The 17,359-nt window shown below is 45.8% G+C and overlaps 9 protein-coding genes and 1 non-coding gene across 17 annotated transcripts; 6 read left to right on the top strand and 4 right to left on the bottom strand.

Annotated features, from left to right (window-relative positions):
• The first annotated feature begins 278 nt into the window (after window positions 1-278).
• Window positions 279-4,699, top strand: LOC108161188. 2 transcript variants are annotated; one of them, XM_033393873.1, is made up of 3 exons: window positions 279-1,061; window positions 3,166-3,217; window positions 3,279-4,699. In XM_033393873.1, exons 1-3 carry the CDS (start codon window positions 304-306, stop codon window positions 4,389-4,391), a joined length of 1,923 nt encoding a protein of 640 aa, XP_033249764.1. In that variant the 5' UTR covers window positions 279-303; the 3' UTR covers window positions 4,392-4,699. The 2 variants fall into 2 exon arrangements, with proteins under 2 accessions (XP_033249764.1, XP_017150898.1); XM_017295409.2 differs by lacking the exon at window positions 279-1,061 and having other exon boundaries at window positions 2,379-3,217; window positions 3,279-4,696.
• Window positions 1,826-2,314, top strand: LOC108164172. Its single transcript, XM_017299788.2, has 2 exons — window positions 1,826-1,936; window positions 2,001-2,314. The coding sequence occupies exons 1-2, from the start codon at window positions 1,927-1,929 to the stop codon at window positions 2,258-2,260; spliced, it is 270 nt and encodes an 89-aa protein (XP_017155277.1). The 5' UTR covers window positions 1,826-1,926; the 3' UTR covers window positions 2,261-2,314.
• Window positions 4,700-4,742: 43 nt separating the features above from the next.
• LOC108162200 lies at window positions 4,743-5,924 on the top strand. The gene has a single exon (XM_017296811.2). The coding sequence runs from the start codon at window positions 5,466-5,468 to the stop codon at window positions 5,898-5,900; it is 435 nt and encodes a 144-aa protein (XP_017152300.1). The 5' UTR covers window positions 4,743-5,465; the 3' UTR covers window positions 5,901-5,924.
• Window positions 4,827-4,923, bottom strand: LOC117189208. Its single transcript, XR_004473264.1, has one exon. It is a non-coding gene; the product is annotated as a U6atac minor spliceosomal RNA (small nuclear RNA).
• LOC108162193 (proton-coupled amino acid transporter 1) lies at window positions 5,925-10,064 on the bottom strand. Of its 4 annotated transcripts, none has more exons than XM_017296796.2 (6): window positions 10,001-10,064; window positions 9,498-9,789; window positions 8,060-8,231; window positions 7,095-8,007; window positions 6,854-7,026; window positions 5,925-6,785 (listed from the first exon to the last, which is right to left on the bottom strand). In XM_017296796.2, the coding sequence occupies exons 2-6, from the start codon at window positions 9,531-9,533 to the stop codon at window positions 6,541-6,543; spliced, it is 1,539 nt and encodes a 512-aa protein (XP_017152285.1). In that variant the 5' UTR covers window positions 9,534-9,789; window positions 10,001-10,064; the 3' UTR covers window positions 5,925-6,540. The 4 variants fall into 4 exon arrangements, with proteins under 4 accessions (XP_017152285.1, XP_017152287.1, XP_017152286.1 ...); XM_017296798.2 differs by lacking the exon at window positions 10,001-10,064 and adding an exon at window positions 9,328-9,390 and having other exon boundaries at window positions 9,498-9,986; XM_017296797.2 differs by lacking the exon at window positions 10,001-10,064 and having other exon boundaries at window positions 7,095-7,995; window positions 9,498-9,987.
• A 434-nt stretch (window positions 10,065-10,498) lies between these two features.
• On the top strand, window positions 10,499-11,026 carry LOC108162199 (dolichyl-diphosphooligosaccharide--protein glycosyltransferase subunit DAD1). The gene has a single exon (XM_017296810.2). The coding sequence runs from the start codon at window positions 10,607-10,609 to the stop codon at window positions 10,946-10,948; it is 342 nt and encodes a 113-aa protein (XP_017152299.1). The 5' UTR covers window positions 10,499-10,606; the 3' UTR covers window positions 10,949-11,026.
• LOC108162198 lies at window positions 10,551-12,485 on the bottom strand. 3 transcript variants are annotated; one of them, XM_017296806.2, is made up of 3 exons: window positions 12,396-12,485; window positions 11,362-11,668; window positions 10,551-11,299 (listed from the first exon to the last, which is right to left on the bottom strand). In XM_017296806.2, exons 2-3 carry the CDS (start codon window positions 11,596-11,598, stop codon window positions 11,018-11,020), a joined length of 519 nt encoding a protein of 172 aa, XP_017152295.1. In that variant the 5' UTR covers window positions 11,599-11,668; window positions 12,396-12,485; the 3' UTR covers window positions 10,551-11,017. The 3 variants fall into 3 exon arrangements, with proteins under 3 accessions (XP_017152295.1, XP_017152294.1, XP_017152297.1); XM_017296805.2 differs by having other exon boundaries at window positions 12,323-12,406; XM_017296808.2 differs by lacking the exon at window positions 12,396-12,485 and adding an exon at window positions 11,965-12,057.
• On the top strand, window positions 11,736-12,615 carry LOC108162197. The gene is made up of 2 exons (XM_017296803.2): window positions 11,736-11,933; window positions 11,995-12,615. Exons 1-2 carry the CDS (start codon window positions 11,815-11,817, stop codon window positions 12,545-12,547), a joined length of 672 nt encoding a protein of 223 aa, XP_017152292.1. The 5' UTR covers window positions 11,736-11,814; the 3' UTR covers window positions 12,548-12,615.
• A 170-nt stretch (window positions 12,616-12,785) lies between these two features.
• LOC108162192 (alanine--tRNA ligase, cytoplasmic) lies at window positions 12,786-16,277 on the top strand. Of its 2 annotated transcripts, none has more exons than XM_017296793.2 (3): window positions 12,786-12,875; window positions 13,137-14,145; window positions 14,209-16,277. In XM_017296793.2, exons 2-3 carry the CDS (start codon window positions 13,151-13,153, stop codon window positions 16,112-16,114), a joined length of 2,901 nt encoding a protein of 966 aa, XP_017152282.1. In that variant the 5' UTR covers window positions 12,786-12,875; window positions 13,137-13,150; the 3' UTR covers window positions 16,115-16,277. The 2 variants fall into 2 exon arrangements, with proteins under 2 accessions (XP_017152282.1, XP_017152283.1); XM_017296794.2 differs by having other exon boundaries at window positions 12,792-12,875; window positions 13,140-14,145.
• On the bottom strand, window positions 16,269-17,346 carry LOC108162196 (haloacid dehalogenase-like hydrolase domain-containing protein 2). Its single transcript, XM_017296802.2, has 4 exons — window positions 17,175-17,346; window positions 16,812-17,108; window positions 16,522-16,738; window positions 16,269-16,466 (listed from the first exon to the last, which is right to left on the bottom strand). Exons 1-4 carry the CDS (start codon window positions 17,300-17,302, stop codon window positions 16,302-16,304), a joined length of 807 nt encoding a protein of 268 aa, XP_017152291.1. The 5' UTR covers window positions 17,303-17,346; the 3' UTR covers window positions 16,269-16,301.
• Window positions 17,347-17,359: the final 13 nt, after the last annotated feature.

Here is a 17,359-nt window from a genome sequence, read left to right as displayed (position 1 = left end):
GGAGTTTGACCGAACACATAGATAATGACCATATCTATCAGATTGCTGAATCTGGATCAGATCAGATCATTTTTATAGCCAATAGGAACAAATCAATTTGCAGTGGATACGCAGCGCCCGACGTCACGCTCAGACTGATTTTCTGTCTCTCTCGCACGCACTCTTTGTCGTGTCGTTTAATATTAGCGGCGTCTGCCGGAGGAGAGCATTCTGACTTAGTATCGGGTATAACCGTAGAGTTGCGGTGTCCGCAGCAACTCACAACGTTCCCCCTCGTTTTGTGAATTTTTGTGTATTTTTGATATGGGGATACTTGGGGCTGAACTCCCTGTCGCGCCTTGGCATCGGGGCTTGTCGCTGGCACAGATCAAGGCGGCCAGCGATCTAGAGACTGAACTGAAACAGGACCTGGAGGAGGAGACCACGCACCGGGTGCACGATTGCCTGCTTCGCCTGGGCATTTGTGTCCAGTTCGATTGTTGCCGCTTGAACAAGATAATTGAGCTCAGTCAGGGTGACAATTTGGCGTTTCTATATTTTCTGTTTACGATGTACCAATCGGACTGCCCGCATAAGAAGTACACACTTAATGAACAGATCGTTCTGTCGGCCATCGCGTACTGGGATATGCCGGCGACTATTGAGGCGTTGGAGAAAATACTTCCGATTCCCGAGAATCGTTTAAAGACAGGTCCTTCAAAGCCGTATCCCAACGAAAAAAAACGCAAAGAAAACATCAAGCAGGGTACTAAAATACTACCCTACTTTGAAAAGCAACGAAGACCCAAGCGAAAACGTAAATATTTCCATTCAACACCGCTCCCCTACGAGGCGGGCATTCCGAACGAATCAAAGGACTCTGAAGACCCGGATTACCGCTGGTTTGCCGACTACGAATTCCATCCGTCCAGGCGTATTGTCAAATCCGTAATTAGCCAAGAGATTGTAAAGCTCTTCGATAGAATAGACGAGGTTCGGCAGGGTCCTGAAGCAGATCGCCAGAGTATGTGTAAATATCATCAGGAGAGTCGTTCGCTGGAGCGGTATGCGTATGTGGATAGGCAGCGTAATACTGTACTGCAAATAATCAGAGTTTCGCAGACGAGTCAACGTTAGATTAACTTTTTCTGGGAGAATTAATACATCATTCTTATTTATGAGATTTTTTGTCTAATATATGAACTTATAATGCGACAAAAAGTTAGAATATAGGCCATAACAATACCTATGTACGGTATGTGCTAATATTTCAAATAATATTAGATCATTTGTTGTACAATCGAAAAACAAGGGCAATACAATAAACACGGTTGAGTGTAACTAAATCATAAAAAAAAGAGACAGTCATTAATAAGTCCAGGTCCAGGAACTCAAGATCTGCTTTCATTTTGGTTGAGCAGGCGAATCCACTGTGGGCTCTTCCCCAATGAAGATACGCTGTCATATAGTCGGGAGAGATCCCGTTACTATTTCTATCTCTCTCTCTCTCTCTCTTGTCGGTGTAAATCATATTTTGGCAGTAACATGAAATCTCTTGCATGTACTTCGTGTAAACTTTGTGCAAAAATGATAAGAGGGGTACCCAAATCTGTAGAAAAAATCTTTAGAAGGCTTTTTGTAGTTGTAGTATCATTGCCATGAAGAACCTTCCATGGAGACTCTTCCTATATCTACCGATGGCGTCAACCGAAACTTTTGGGGGCACGAGCCGAAATCAAAGTCAAAGATATGGCATTATACATGGCACGATTATTTTTAAGCGATTCCATGTTACCACCAAAATATAATTTATCTAGATGTGAGAGTGTGTGGCATAAGTCCGGGCCGATAACTGTTCCAGAATGAGACCACTCCGGACTATATAAGACAGCGTAACATCATTGGGGAAGAACATACAGAAGAGAAGCATTTGTCTGTTATACCAAAATGAAATCCGGTAAGTCGAAGCCGAGAGCCTAACCAGGGAATACCAGAAACTGATGGAGATCCCTTCAACACAGCTCTAGTTTTCCTGTGCCTGGCCCTGTTTGTGGGAGTGTCCTACGCCGCATCTATCTGCAATCCCGATGGCGATGGCAAACCCGACTGCACTGGTCGTGCTGGACTTGTTACAAGAGACTTCTGGGATCCCACCCACTACTGGGTCTGCGACAGCTCTGGCAACGCCGTGCTCGAGGAATGCCAGCAGCAAGGATTCGATCCCAAGACTGGGGGTTGCGTCGACTGGGCCGTGTGGCAATGGTATGCCCCATGCCCCTAAGCACTATTGACAAATAAAAGCTGATGGAATATAAAGTATACATATATTACGAAATTATCCTCTAGACTTCATCTATGACACAAATTTTCGTTCAATATTTGTTTTCCTTCTGGTTTTTTTTGTGAATTTTTGTGTATTTTTGATATGGGGATACTTGGGGCTGAACTCCCTGTCGCGCCTTGGCATCGGGGCTTGTCGCTGGCACAGATCAAGGCGGCCAGCGATCTAGAGACTGAACTGAAACAGGACCTGGAGGAGGAGACCACGCACCGGGTGCACGATTGCCTGCTTCGCCTGGGCATTTGTGTCCAGTTCGATTGTTGCCGCTTGAACAAGATAATTGAGCTCAGTCAGGGTGACAATTTGGCGTTTCTATATTTTCTGTATACGATGGAGTACCAATCGGACTGCCCGCATAAGAAGTACACACTTAATGAACAGATCGTTCTGTCGGCCATCGCGTACTTGGATATGCCGGCGACTATTGAGGCGTTGGAGAAAATACTTCCGATTCCCGAGAATCGTTTAAAGACAGGTCCTTCAAAGCCGTATCCCAACGAAAAAAAACGCAAAGAAAACATCAAGCAGGGTACTAAAATACTACCCTACTTTGAAAAGCAACGAAGACCCAAGCGAAAACGTAAATATTTCCATTCAACACCGCTCCCCTACGAGGCGGGCATTCCGAACGAATCAAAGGACTCTGAAGACCCGGATTACCGCTGGTTTGCCGACTACGAATTCCATCCGTCCAGGCGTATTGTCAAATCCGTAATTAGCCAAGAGATTGTAAAGCTCTTCGATAGAATAGACGAGGTTCGGCAGGGTCCTGAAGCAGATCGCCAGAGTATGTGTAAATATCATCAGGAGAGTCGTTCGCTGGAGCGGTATGCGTATGTGGATAGGCAGCGTAAGCAATGCCTGGCCATGCTTGACGTGGACCAAGAGCGAAAGTTGGTGAGTGGAAAGGTTCTCCACATATACATATGTACATATATCATCCTTGCCCATTATATAGCTAACGAGACAACGTATTGCTAAGCAACTGCAGCTCGATGTGGATCGATACATCCAAAAGTTTGGTAATAATCGCTGGAGTCCCGGCGTGCCAGCGTTTCGGCAAATCGGATGCTCCGCCTGCCGGCTACTGGGTCCGGCACCCCTTCCCGTTATGGTCCTGGACAATGCGGGGGAAGAGTATTGTAAGCCTTGGCCGAAGTTGGACGGCAGCTGTGACCAAATGCTGCGGCTCAGCGGGGGGCAAGATTGTAGGCGACCCACTAAGGAGAGAACCACCACAAAGGGGAACTATTTCCAAGCACCCAAGCTGCATGCGCCCTATATATTCGACTATATAGGACTGTTTGGCAGATACAGCCAGATGTCTTTGGATGCTGGAAAGTGCATTGGTGGCGCCGTGCTAAAAGCTCTTCAAGAGGATGATGCCAAGGAAATAAAGGAGCCAATTATAGTGAAACGGTGGCATATAAACGATGCCGTCAACCAATGTGTAAGGAGAATCTATGAAAGAAGTCTGGCGGCCTTTAAATTCTGCCCGGAACCAAGGGAGCGTCTCAGTTACGAGGGAAAAAGTCATTTCGATCCCGATGATGAGGTTTTTATGGACCGCATGCTTTCGGATGCCTTTAAGATACTCAAAAAGAACAAGAAACTCGTCCTGGCTACTCTATACAATGGTCATCAGGTGCCGGAGCTACGAGAATGGATAAGGCGGCGCTACGGCAAGCGCTATACGGTGGCGACGATGTCCGAGCTGGGTGATACGAGGCAGAAAATGAGGAATTTGTCGGAGATGCACCATGAGCTGTACACTGTTTTAATGGGACACTCGAAAACCAGGGAGAAGCATGACATTAGCAATGCACATTATGACCTTTTCATGGCAAGAGCACAGAAGTTTCAGGCCTGCTTCAAGGATCACGTCAACGAGATAGTCATGGAACGGACGCGCCTCTGCTGGCGGGCCATGAACTATCTACGCACCAAAAACTACACCAATCTGCAGCAGACCTTCTTCTCGTATATGCCGAGTACAGCCTGTGCGAAGGCTCCTCTAGTGACAAATACCAGAAAACTGCATGGAAGATGTGGCAGATCACTTGGCAAATGAATATCGCCTGAATTAATGGACAATACAATGGATCAAGTGCAAGTTATTTCTTACTTGAATTGCATTGTTCCTTAATTTAGACAAATATTGACCAAATAACCAACAAAAATGTAGAAGAATATCGCTGTATTCATGAACAATCTAATGGAAATGTTGGTAAACTTTGCATTGCATTGCTCATGAATTGCGAGAAATTCTTTTTTTATCAAATTTACTATAACTATTAAATATTGGACTTAAACAAAATTTGGTAAAGCTTTGTATAACTTTTTTCAGTCACTGATCAATTTTATTTTTATGAAATAAATGACATTGCAATTGAATATAGCTATTTATTAGGTGTAAATTATAAAACAGCATGAAAAACTTAAATTTTAATGAAATAAATGGCACTACAATAATTAATTTAATTTAATTAGAAGTATAGCTCTGTAAAAAAACTGGTGAACGGCTTTGTCTTGTGCCAGCCGCTCGTTTATGTGTTCCATCCTTGTCTAGGGGAGTGCTAACTTGCTCTCCTTCCAAACAACACGCTAATATTCGACGGGCAATGCGTTTATATACGGCCATACCGGAGAAAAAAGACTTGGGAATTATAAGCGCAAGTGCATACATTTTCTGCTGGAAGAACTCTAGTTCAAATTTTTGTCTGGGGCTGCTAATTGAATACATTTAGTATGGAAAATGTTCTTGGCTCACAATCAAACAAATCTTTTTTAAAGGATTCCAGTTGTTAATTGAAAGTTTTTTTGATGGTTTTTGCTCGAATAATTATAGCTTGTATATTTTATGTGCAACTTAACATTGACACTGAAATTAATTGCCTTGATTGACTTCCCGTTTAGGGGACCTGCAACGTGACATGACCGACAGACCTACCTCATACAAGGGCCATCAATGATTAACCATTAACCATATGACCAGGTCTTAGTATCCAAAAATTAACCAATCGAACCACGTAGCCCTAGTCCCAGCATATAAATAGGCAAGTTTCCAGCACAAAATTATCAAATCATCGAATAGTTGTTCAACAGTTTGGTTGTCTTCCAAATCGAAATCATTACTAGAAGTACCATGTGCAGTTACGCCAAGAATGTATGTTCCTTGCTGGTCCTGATGCTGGCTCTTGGGATGATTGGAGCTCAGCCAGCTAGATCAACCAAGCGGATACAAAAACAGCAGGCGGCACCCTACCCATCCGCCGACGAGCTCAAACCAGAGATACCCTTCGAGGAGGGAGTGCCCGACCAGACCTATGGATCCCCGGATCTAACTTATGGCCCCCCACCAACCGACCAAGTGGAGCAGCTGCCCAGCGCTGATGAGCCGCAGGACTTTACACCCGATCCGGATGCAGAAGAGGTGCAACCTATCGACCAGGCACCGGCACGTCTCAGTAAGCAGCTCAGACGTCAGCCCCAGCTTCAGCGATTGGTTTTACTCTCCGGGAGGCCCTTGAGACTGGTTAACCCACAAACAGTGGCTGTTCGCGTTCCTGTACTGTGGTAGAGATATGAAAGAACAGTCGTGATATTGGTTTTTATAAACATTACATTAATTATTGTCTTTTGTTACTGCATGAACAATTAAAGAACATTTTGTGGATACACCGAATACATATGTATATACAGAAGATTGGGGGGACCCTTTATATAGTATATAATAACGATAAAAGTATGTGGTTAAGCTATAGATAAAGTTCGTTTCTGGTAAATTCTTAGCCGTTGTTTTGGAAAGATCTACACCGATCCGGCCTAGACTACTGCGGATCCATAGTTAAATCTAAACAATAATTTATTTAAGAATACTACGAGAAAAAATCACTTTTGGCATTGTGCGCGGCGCGGTCCTCGAATAAAATCCTCCTTTAAACTGTAAAACTATATTAAGAAAAAACTACATATATGTAAAATTGTATACTTAAAATGCTAGTTATTGTCTGGTACAAGAATTGTAGCTAATGGATAACACAGAATTGCAACTGATTCGTGGACAAAAAATAAATAAAACAAAATTTGAGCACCGCCACTGTGCCCGATGCACGTTTTAAAAAAGGGGTCAAACAACCTAATTATATAAATATTCGTAGAGTTCGCGACTGCTACGTAAAGCCTTCGACATTTGTAAATTCGCACAAACTTTTCCCTGTTTAATGAGTTCTATCGTTTAAAATTTGAGCCAGGCTTGCCCAAGTGCCAAAGACAAAGCCACATAGTCCAAAGATCAGGATAAGGAAGTCCTTCCATAGCATCCAATTGTAGCGGCCATAGCCCACATGATAGTACGTAATAATTTCAATAATGGGCGGCGCAATGAGAGCCAATGCAGAGCTGCTGACGGCTCCCACCAACGAAATAATAGAGCCCAGATTGGGAATGCAGGTGGCCAACAGAACTGTGTAAGGAATAAACAGAAAATATTAGAAGGGGAACCATCAAGAAAAGATTTCTATATATACGTACAAGTAAAAGTGACCAGCACTGTTCGTAGGATAGTCGCTGCCAAGTCCTTGGCCCGCGTAGTGTCAAAATGGCTGCGAACGAACGGCTCTACAATATTCACGGGCACATAAAACTGAAGCGTATACGAGAGGAAGATGGCCACGGCCATGGTAAGTCGCACCAGCTGCGAGAGGCTGAAAGATTAAGAGTATAAGAGATGTGTGTAATGAAGGAATTGTGAATGGAAAGTTTTTCAACTCACGCATCGCCTTGCGGCAGATTAAGTGTAATGCTGCCCTTGACGTCTTCGCCGTACTTCAGGTAGCCAAAGAAGCCCACAGATGTGTACAGACAGGCGACGATTACCATGCCCGTGTTGAGAACGCCCCTGGTACCGCCAAAGTCGTCGGGTGTTCGCATATTGTTCTCAAGCGGCAGCACCACACCGATGCCCTCAAAGGCGTAGATGGCTGTTCCAAAATAGAGGGGCAGCGTGGCCCATGTGCCTATCGGCTTGACCGTGTGCACGTCGGGCAGATCGTGCAGCATGTACGAGAAGGTTATGGCCAGTCCGGCCACCGTGAGTAGCGCCGCAATGAGGGAAACGGGAGTCAGATACTTGAGGTTCCGCACCAGATTCAGCACAATCATAGGCATCAGCATAATCAACAAATATATGTGCACATTGATCTTATAGTAGTGATCCATCACATCCTTGATGTTCAGCGCCACAAACAGAAAGTACACGCAGCAGAACCCAATCTGTGTGATGAACAGAAACGTGGTAACGATCCGCCTGGCCAGTAGAGAGTATCGCCGCAGACCCAACGGTCCCGTCTCGAAGCTGCAGTAGGCCACATCTGAAAAGTCCAGGGCCGGCTGCTGCAGCCGCCGGCACAGCTCGTGGGAGCAGTTGACCAGCATGTGCATGCAGTGCGTGCAAATGGCTCCCATAATTAGCGTGCCAAAGAGACCCACATAGAGACCAGCATTCTTGAAGGCGTCCGGCATGGCCAGAATGCCAGTGCCAATGTTTCCCTTCAGCAGATGCACCAGTGTCTCCGAGTTGGATGTCGGATGTTCCAGGGTGCGATGGAGAGAGGGATTATAGCTGCCCTTGTCCACAGCCGCCTGATCTTCGTCTCCGGATCCCGAGGCCGAGGCTGCCGCATGCACTGTGGGGGTGAACTCTTTATTCGAACCATTGCACCTTCAAAACGCACTTACCTGCTATGCTGTCCTCGCTGTGGACATTAACGAGAGTGTTGTCAGGCGGCGAGCTGCGGGCCGGTCGTGCTGGTCCCCGGCTAGCCTCATAGTCCGATGCATCGCTTTGGAGCAGCAACGGTTGGCGTTCCGTCATCTTTTTCTTGCGTGCCGCACCCTCCGCAATCGGAATCTAAAAGAGATGTACGAATTGATGCTTTGATCAATTAAGAGCGACTGGGAATAGATGTGTACATGTATTCTCCGCGGCCGCACAGATCGCACTGAACCTCTATGCGCTAACGATGCCCGCTTTTCGACTTGTAAAATTTTCCGCTGACTCAGTTTTTCCACTAGTCCCCGATTTCCAATGCGTGCATACGAGTAATAACAAATTTCTGATAGTGCAGACAGACAGAAGCGTGTCCCAGTCCCACGCAGCGGAGGGAGTGGAAAATTTCGAGGCAGAGGAAGCAGATAGTCAGACACTCAGCCGTAGCCTTGGACTTGACTCGACTCGAAGTTCGACCTGATATAAAAACATTTAAATGTAACGCAAGCCTCCGTCCCATCCATACATCCACAAATCGATATCAAATTTTCGAGTCCAGTGACTCACTTTCGTATAGCTCCCAAGCTCGAAAACACAAAAACAAGCTCTACAGAGGGCGCGATAAGACCTACATATCATCAAGCTCGCCACCGATCATAATACTATGCATCAGAATACCACAATTATATAATATATATCCAAACAAGTTATCAAATATCCACCCATATTTTTCTCAATGTTGATACAGCAGTAAGTTTCTCGTACAATTTCTGTCACTAAGCGAAATTTAATACTTCCGAAGAAGTATATTACAAGCGAGGTGTGATTTTATAAGAGTTCAAAACAGAAGATAGTCCACTCTTGTGTGGCTTGTGCGGTCTAAAGCTTAAAAGTATATAACAAGCACTTAACAAAAGGTCTATTCTAGCAGAGATTTAGATACACAATAGATTTAGATATAGTAAAAGTGGGTGAAGTAAGTACTTGTATCTTTCCAGGTCTACAACTTTATCGCTAGACGTTTGGGGGCTGCTTTTTCTAACATCTCCCTCATAATTAAACTAAGCTTTGTTTGTGCACCATAAAGAACAGCAAACAAAGCATAAATCATCTTAAATAAAAGGTGCTTGGTGGTTATATCCTCTTATCTTCACCGGACCTTGCACCACCACCGACTTGCACAATAAAACGTACAGCATTAATAAAGATATGCATGAAATAACATTTTTTCACTTACGGATAATAAATCACAAAATATTGGGAATGCACAGTAGTTATTGTGGAATTATTGGAACTAAAACTGTAAGAAATCATAATTAACGGAATGAAAATCAACTGAAAATGGAAAAATTCCCATATAAATGCATGCAAAATGTATACATACTCGTATATGTATGTATTTTCTACCTGTTGAAGGTTGGTTAATGGTGTCAAGTCCTCCATTGATTTTTCTTCTTGACACTGACAATGAAAGCGGTGCAGAAGACACGAGACGAGACCCAATCCTGCGAAGGTCACAGCGTCGATGCGCAAGTGTACAACTTGTATCTGGGTGCAAAATCAAATTAAAATTGAAGTACTCCCAGATTGCATGCACATGTGTGGCGTGTTTAGGTGCAGAGAGGCATGCGTGTGCTAGCAGCGGGTGTATTTCGCGCGATTGTGCCACCTATCTGTGGTTTGCGATATTGATGTAAATCTGTGAATCAAGCAACAAGAAAGCAACAACAATGATTCACGTTGTCATCCCACCACGCCTTCATTCATGGACACTTTTCTTTTGGTAACAGCTTCCAATTCTTTTCCACGCTAACAGTCAACAGTTTGTTGCAACATCAGTTACTGTTTTGTTATTGTCCTTAGGCACACGTTACGATCTGTTTTGAATCAGTTTACATTAAATATTATACCTGCGACCGAATTAGCCAATTGTGACCCGACTATCGACAGCGGATCTATCGGTAAGACAGTGTAAGAAATATATCGTCTCATTTTCAAAATTTTTGTTAAATTATAATTATAAATTATAATTACACTAGTAGTTCCTTCCTATCCTTCAGTTTTACTTAAAAATAACACGATATCTTTCACCAAAACTGTGTAAATTCATAATTTTCGTTAAGTGTATTTTAATACCCTGTGGTCTGTCTCTGTCCATGATCGGAAGTCAAATTCATCTATTTTGATATTCGGTGTAATATTGCCAGCTACCTAGGACCCTTAGCCGTGAAGACATATTTTGATCCAATTGATAGATCAATTCTCGGCAAGATTGGCCAACTTTAAGGACTTCCTTTTATTGGATTGTGTATAAAATAAGGTTTAAGTAAAAACGTTCAAAGCATAAAATGTTAGTGTGCCGTCTTTGTGTAACCATCAATATATCGCAACATCGATATAATCGAAAGTCCCATCTTTTGTCAGCTCTATTTGTGACGTGTCTGGGCGAATTTTTTACAATTTTCGAATTTTTCGCCTCAATTTCCCGTAATAAATACATTAAAAACGGCAGAAAGATGGTGGTCGAAATCACCGGCGTCATATCGAAGTTCTACAACGACTATGTGCAGAACACGACAAAGAAACTCAAGCTGGTGGACATCTACCTGTGCTACATTCTGCTGACCGGCATCATTCAGTTTGTTTACTGCTGCCTGGTGGGCACCTTCCCGTTCAACTCGTTCCTGTCCGGCTTCATCAGTACCGTCAGCTGCTTCGTCCTGGGAGTGTGTCTCCGTCTCCAGGCCAATCCGCAGAACAAGACCGTATTCGCAGGCATCTCACCGGAGCGCGGCTTTGCTGACTTCATCTTTGCCCATGTGATTCTGCATTTGGTTGTTATGAATTTTATTGGTTAAATGGACGAAAACAACATTTGTACTGCTACCATTCGCATATATTAATGAATCGTAAAATAAATTACAACTTTATTTGAAGAGTTTCTTGTACGCCTCGAGAAAGTTGAACGGTTCGGGTTTAAACTCCAAATGAAGCTCAGGCTCGGGTATATTCAATTGTTTGGGCGCTATTGGCTGCACGTAGTCCTCAAGTTCCGGCTCTACTGTCTTTGCTCTATTCTCCTTGGAGTGTTGGCCCTTTGACGGCTTGCGTGCTATCTTCTTGGGCGGCAGTATCGAGTCGTTGACATTTAGAGAAACCAAACCCTTGAACACTGCTTGGTGTGGTAGAAAGTTCATCTTTTGGGTAACCTTTGAGAATTTTGACCATTTACTACGTTGCTATTGATACTGTTTTATGATACTACACTCACCTTTGGAGCCAGTGCAGCCTGATTCTGCGGCGTGAGCTCCAATTCATCAATGGCACCCAAAATATCTTCTGTGATTCGTATTATTTCCACCTGCGGGCGCACAGAAGAATTTAAAGTAGGAGCAGGAAACAAATAGTTTGACCCCACGGCAGCGTGTGGACGGTCGGCTGCCTCAGCGCGAGCAGCCATTGAATTTTTTGGATTTGGAATGACTCGAGATTTTTGATTTAGAGGCATTTTTAAAACAAGTAAAACTACTTTTCCAAAGGTCTACGGACGTTGTCGCTGACAAAATTTGACGTTGTCGCTGTCAAAATAAAAACATTAAAAAATGACTATATTGTATTTAAAATAAATAAATAAAATATTAAATTTACAGATTTTACAACACTGACAAAACCTTCTGCAACAGCTGTTATACGTCGCTAATTTATTTTTATTTATTAAAATAAAATGGCACTGTCTCGTGCCAAGCCCGAGCAACTGCCAAAAGATGCTGTTATGATCTCCGAAGATCAAGCCTTAAAGTACCAATGGAAGATAATAACAGCCTGGGACAAGTTTGGAGAGGTGTACGTATGAACCACACATGTTACCGCTTACCTAACAACTAAACAAAACCCTTCTTTACAGATGGTCTCTGCGCTATGCGCCTGGGATTCTAAGTGCTATGGCTGCTGCAACGGGCGCCTTTATCAATAATCACTACCGAACTAAACTTCGGCTCGGCAGCCATGGACGGCTGTCCAGTTATATGCCAATTGTTGTTGTACCCGCCATATTCACCATGCTCACGCACAAGTTCTTCATACAGCGACCCATACTACTGGATCCGCTGGGCGAGTGTCCGATTTGCAGACAAGTACGGAGTGCAGCGTTCCAAACAAGCCTGGGAGTTGTTTATCCAACGATACTTGCGCCCTTTGCAGCATTTATGTTTGCCACCCGTTGTTACACATACCGGCTACCTTCGATTACGGAGAGCCCCAAAGAAGTGTTCATGCTGTGGCGACAGTTTACGCGTCCCATTGTACCTTCACTGGGCACTATTATAGCCTTCCAGGCTTTCCTGGCCATGTATTTGACATACAAGCAGGAAAAGCAGAACTTCAGTGTGATGCTGCGTATGAAGGTGATTGAATATCAGCTGGAACAGGACCATATGCCACAGCGAATCGACTTTTAATTGTTTCAGTTTTAAAGTCCAGTGAAGCGCAGTTCATTAATTAAATACGTTAAATTGCATTTTCGGTACATTCAAAACCCAGTTTTAATTTTCATTAGACTTAGTTTGCGGTAGTTTTCTATTGCACAAAGTACGTCCGAAACTGTATAAAACAACTGCTGCTCCTTGTAGATGGCCATTGGCCCTTAATGGGTTAAGTGGGTGACGGTATTCCATCGGTATATTTTTAAAATTAGACGGTATATTTCGGTATATTCCTGAGAGTCTGACCATCTGCACGTTGCTGCAGTCTGACGAAATTTGTTTGCATTTGCATTTTTTTAAAAAGGTGAGTAATAACTAACTTGTTTTGATCGAAGAGCTCTGCTGGTGAGGCCCGCAGTAAGAAGTCAAACAACTGATTGATATTCTCCTGTTAAATAGCATAGTAGTTGTGTAATTTCATCACGTAGAGCAGTGAACTTTCACTGCCTTGGTTATTCGCCCTCTCTGTGGGGTTAGGAGAGCGCTGCGCTCACACAGTCTGAGCCCGTTGTCGCGTGGCAACCATTATTTTCGCATTCACAACCTCCAACTCCTGTCGTTGCAGCAGCACCCAACAAAATGAAGTTCTTGACTGCCAAGGAGGTGCGCGACGCCTATCTGGGCTTCTTCAAGGAGCAGAAGCACATTTATGTCCACTCATCCAGCACCATTCCGCTGGACGATCCAACGCTGCTGTTTGCCAACGCTGGCATGAATCAGTTCAAGCCCATATTCCTGGGCACCGCCGATCCCAACAGCGAGATGTCCAAGTGGGTGCGTGTGTGCAACACACAAAAGTGCATCCGTGCCGGTGGCAAACACAACGATCTGGACGATGTCGGCAAAGATGTCTACCATCATACGTTCTTTGAGATGTTGGGAAATTGGTCATTCGGTGACTACTTCAAGAAGGAGATCTGTACCTGGGCCTGGGAGTTCCTTACAAATCGCCTTCATCTGCCCAAGGATCGCCTGTATGTGACGTACTTTGGCGGCGACGAGGCCAGCGGCCTGGAGCCCGATCTGGAGTGCAAGCAATTGTGGCTGGATTTGGGACTGAAGCCGGAGCACATTTTACCGGGCAGCATGAAGGACAATTTCTGGGAGATGGGCGAGACCGGGCCCTGTGGTCCCTGCTCTGAGCTGCACTTTGACCGCATCGGTGGCCGCAGCGTGCCGGAGCTGGTCAACATGGACGATCCCGATGTCCTGGAGATCTGGAATCTTGTGTTCATCCAATACAACCGCGAATCGGATGGCAGCCTCAAGCAGCTGCCCAAAAAGCACATCGACTGCGGCATGGGATTCGAGCGCCTGGTCTCGGTTATCCAAAATAAGCGTTCCAACTACGACACAGATCTGTTTGTCCCACTCTTCGAGGCCATCCAGGCCGGCACTGGTGCCCCAGCCTACCAGGGTCGCGTGGGTGCCGATGATGTTGATGGCATTGACATGGCCTACCGCGTCCTGGCCGATCATGCCCGTACCATCACCATTGCTCTGGCTGATGGCGGTACTCCGGATAACACTGGTCGTGGCTATGTGCTGCGCCGCATCCTTAGACGTGCTGTTCGGTGAGTAATCAAAGAGGAATATGGGAGAATATAGAACGTTGAAGAACTTATCTTTTCCATCAGCTATGCCACGGAGAAACTGAATGCCAAGCCTGGTTTCTTTGGTACGCTAGTAAACACCGTTGTCGATCTGCTGGGGGATGCCTTCCCGGAGGTCAAGAAGGACCCACAGCACATCATTGACATCATTAATGAGGAGGAGTTGCAGTTCCTGAAAACGTTGAAGCGTGGCCGCAATCTACTCAATCGAACCATCGAGAAATTGGGCAGCCAGTCCATCATACCCGGAGACGTTGCGTGGCGACTCTACGACACGTATGGCTTTCCCGTGGATCTCACCCAACTGATGGCCGAAGAGAAGTCGCTAGAAATCGACATGGTCGGCTATGAGGCGGCCAAACAGAACTCCTATGTGCTCTCGCAGGGCAAGGGTGCCAGCAAAATTGAGGAGATCAATCTGGATGTGCATGCCATATCCCAGCTGCAGGAGCAGGGCGTGCCACCCACCAACGATTCCTTCAAATACAAATACGAGGCCGTGTCGGAGGAGCGGGACTCTGCCTACAACTATCAGGAATGCACAAGTAAAATCGTTGCCCTTCGCTTCGAGAATCAGTTCGTGAACGAGATCAGCAATGGCCAAAAGGCGGGCATTGTCCTAGACAAAACCAACTTCTATGCCGAGAGCGGTGGCCAGATCTTTGATCAGGGTGCGCTTGTCAAGCTGAACGACGAGGCGAATGAGTTCCTGGTCGATCGTGTCTACAATCGTGGCGGCTATATCCTGCACATTGGCGTTGTCGAGGGCACCTTGAAAGTCAGTGATGAACTCCAGCTGCATATCGACGAGGATCGTCGTTGGCTCACCATGAAGAATCATTCGGCTACGCATGCCCTCAATCACTGCCTGCTGCAGGTCCTGGGTAAGGACACCGAACAGAAGGGCTCGCTGGTGGTGCCAGAGAAGCTGCGCTTCGATTTCAACACCAAAGCCGCCATGACCATCGAACAGGTGGCCAAAACGGAGCAGCTAACGAAGGATATGGTCTACAAGAATGTCCCCATCTACGCCAAGGAGTCGAAGCTCGCTCTGGCTAAGCGTATACGCGGCCTGCGTTCGGTCTTCGACGAGGTTTACCCCGATCCAGTGCGTGTAATTTCGTTTGGCGTGCCTGTGGACGAGCTGGAGCAGAATCCCGATGCCGAGGCCGGAGAGCAGACCTCGGTGGAGTTCTGCGGCGGCACTCATCTCCGACGTTCGGGTCATATCATGGATTTTGTGATCAGCAGCGAGGAGGCCATAGCCAAGGGCATCCGCCGTATTGTTGCCTTGACCGGGCCAGAAGCCCTGAAGGCCATCAAGAAATCGGAAGCCTTTGAGCAGGAGATTGTGAAGCTGAAGGCCACCATCGATGCTGACGGATCGGGCAAGGATTCAAAGTCGCATGTCAAGGAGATTGTCGAGCTCACAGAACAGATATCCCACGCCACGGTTCCCTATGTGAAAAAGGATGAGATGCGCAATTTGTTAAAGGGTCTGAAGAAGACGCTCGACGACAAGGAGCGCTCCCTGCGGGCAGCCGTCTCTGTGAATGTGGTGGAGCGCGCCAAGGAACTGTGCGAGGCCAATCCCGGGGCCAACGTGCTCGTCCAGCAGCTGGAGGCCTTTAACAACACCAAGGCACTCGATGCCGCGCTCAAACAGGTGCGCTCCCAGCTGCCCGATGCTGCCGCTATGTTCTTCTCCGTGGATGCCGACTCTAAGAAGATTTTCTGCCTGAGCTCGGTGCCCAAGAGTGCTGTGGAGAAGGGCCTGAAGGCAAACGAGTGGGTCCAGCATGTCTCCCCGACTCTCGGCGGCAAGGGTGGTGGTAAGCCAGAATCTGCCCAAGCTTCGGGCAGCAATTACGAGCGCGTCGAGGAGATCATTCAGTTGGCCACCAAGTTTGCACAGTCAAAGTTGGCCTAAAACATAGAGATCTCCAGAGATCCACAAAAATCGAAAGTCCTATAATTACTCAGAAATTTGATAAGAACCTTTTTTGCATAATGCTTTGATCTGTTCCAAACAGCATTATAAACGAATTTGATCGCTTATTTATAAAACTAAAGCAGCATTTGTATACACTTACTATAAGCGATAGTTTTATTTGGTTTTAAGCATGATTTTTCTTGAGTATCCAATCGACTGCATCGGCGAAATTCTCTACCAAAGCTGTGGGCGGCGGCGACAGGACGACATCTGGTAAATATTTACCAGTCTTAACGAGTATACCCTGGAGACCCATGGCCATTGCTCCGCCAATATCATCATTGGCGTCCTACAAACAGAATTTAAAGCAAGACTGCAGGATTTTAAAGGTGGTTTATGCCTACATCACCTATCATCACGCACGACGATGCGTCAAGGCCATCCAAAGCCCCCTTGAAGAAGTATGGATTCGGTTTGCCAATCAGTTCTGCGGTGCATCCTGCTGCATACTCCAGACCCTTGACAAAGCAGCCAGGTCCCAGGGCCAGGCCATCTGATCGTTTGTAGTATTTCCCCTGATGTATAGCCACCAGTTTGTGCTCCTTATTCTGCAGCAGCACACTGTGGCGGAGATGCAGAGGCACATTAATAATAAACCATACCGGAAGCCCCTCCCTCGGACGCTGTTCCCTACTTAAAAGCCTTGTTCAATTGCTCATAGTTGAACGCCTTGGGGGCCAGACCAACTACCACCGAGTCCTGGCACCGATTAGGATCCTCTGGCGGAAAGTCCTGGCGTGCATCTTCCGACAAGAGATAGTATGGATTTAGTTTTCCATTGTGCACAAAGGCGACAGCGGCGCTTAGGGAACTGTAGATCTCCGAGCGGTCCAACTCGAAGCCGATCCTACAGAGACGTTCGTGCAAAGTCCCCTTAGAGTCCTTGGTGGTATTTGTTACGAATTTAACAGTCACTCCAGCATCGCGCAATCTGTATATGGGATAATGATACAAAACACACTATACATACAGTTAAACATATTTCGATGTGGTTTACCTGGCCAATGCCTCAACTGCATTTGGGGTTGGCTCATCCTCCACATGCAGGGTGCCGCTGAGATCTATGAGGGCGGCTTTAATGGACATCCTTCTCAATTGTCCTATCCCACGACCACTCAAAAACATTTAATAAAAAATTCCGGACAAGGCAGCGATACTATCGACACTGATTACGTCAAGTAT

Source organism: Drosophila miranda, chromosome 4 (genome assembly GCF_003369915.1).
Source record: "Drosophila miranda strain MSH22 chromosome 4, D.miranda_PacBio2.1, whole genome shotgun sequence".
In the NCBI taxonomy this organism is placed as follows: domain Eukaryota; kingdom Metazoa; phylum Arthropoda; class Insecta; order Diptera; family Drosophilidae; genus Drosophila; species Drosophila miranda.
The sequence above is the reverse complement of the archived record's forward strand: the minus strand, read 5'-3'. Positions and strand labels throughout refer to the sequence as shown.

Excerpts from the sequence above, each read along its gene's own strand:
- LOC108161188 (XM_017295409.2), top strand. The coding sequence starts at position 2,405 with ATGGGGATACTTGGGGCTGAACTCCCTGTCGCGCCTTGGCATCGGGGC. Across the intron at positions 3,218-3,278 it reads TGGACCAAGAGCGAAAGTTG|CTAACGAGACAACGTATTGC; the intron begins GTGAGTGGAAAG and ends CCCATTATATAG.
- LOC108162200 (XM_017296811.2), top strand. The coding sequence starts at position 5,466 with ATGTGCAGTTACGCCAAGAATGTATGTTCCTTGCTGGTCCTGATGCTG.
- LOC108162193 (XM_017296796.2), bottom strand. The coding sequence starts at position 9,533 with ATGGAGGACTTGACACCATTAACCAACCTTCAACAG. Across the intron at positions 8,232-9,497 it reads CATTAACCAACCTTCAACAG|ATTCCGATTGCGGAGGGTGC; the intron begins GTAGAAAATACA and ends CATCTCTTTTAG. Across the intron at positions 7,027-7,094 it reads AATCTGCCGCAAGGCGATGC|CCTCTCGCAGCTGGTGCGAC; the intron begins GTGAGTTGAAAA and ends TTAATCTTTCAG.
- LOC108162199 (XM_017296810.2), top strand. The coding sequence starts at position 10,607 with ATGGTGGTCGAAATCACCGGCGTCATATCGAAGTTCTACAACGACTAT.
- LOC108162198 (XM_017296806.2), bottom strand. The coding sequence starts at position 11,598 with ATGCCTCTAAATCAAAAATCTCGAGTCATTCCAAATCCAAAAAATTCA. Across the intron at positions 11,300-11,361 it reads AGGCTGCACTGGCTCCAAAG|GTTACCCAAAAGATGAACTT; the intron begins GTGAGTGTAGTA and ends AAATTCTCAAAG.
- LOC108162197 (XM_017296803.2), top strand. The coding sequence starts at position 11,815 with ATGGCACTGTCTCGTGCCAAGCCCGAGCAACTGCCAAAAGATGCTGTT. Across the intron at positions 11,934-11,994 it reads TGGGACAAGTTTGGAGAGGT|ATGGTCTCTGCGCTATGCGC; the intron begins GTACGTATGAAC and ends CCTTCTTTACAG.
- LOC108162192 (XM_017296793.2), top strand. The coding sequence starts at position 13,151 with ATGAAGTTCTTGACTGCCAAGGAGGTGCGCGACGCCTATCTGGGCTTC. Across the intron at positions 14,146-14,208 it reads ATCCTTAGACGTGCTGTTCG|CTATGCCACGGAGAAACTGA; the intron begins GTGAGTAATCAA and ends CTTTTCCATCAG.
- LOC108162196 (XM_017296802.2), bottom strand. The coding sequence starts at position 17,302 with ATGTTTTTGAGTGGTCGTGGGATAGGACAATTGAGAAGGATGTCCATT. Across the intron at positions 17,109-17,174 it reads GCAGTTGAGGCATTGGCCAG|ATTGCGCGATGCTGGAGTGA; the intron begins GTAAACCACATC and ends TCCCATATACAG. Across the intron at positions 16,739-16,811 it reads CAATTGAACAAGGCTTTTAA|TGTGCTGCTGCAGAATAAGG; the intron begins GTAGGGAACAGC and ends TCTCCGCCACAG.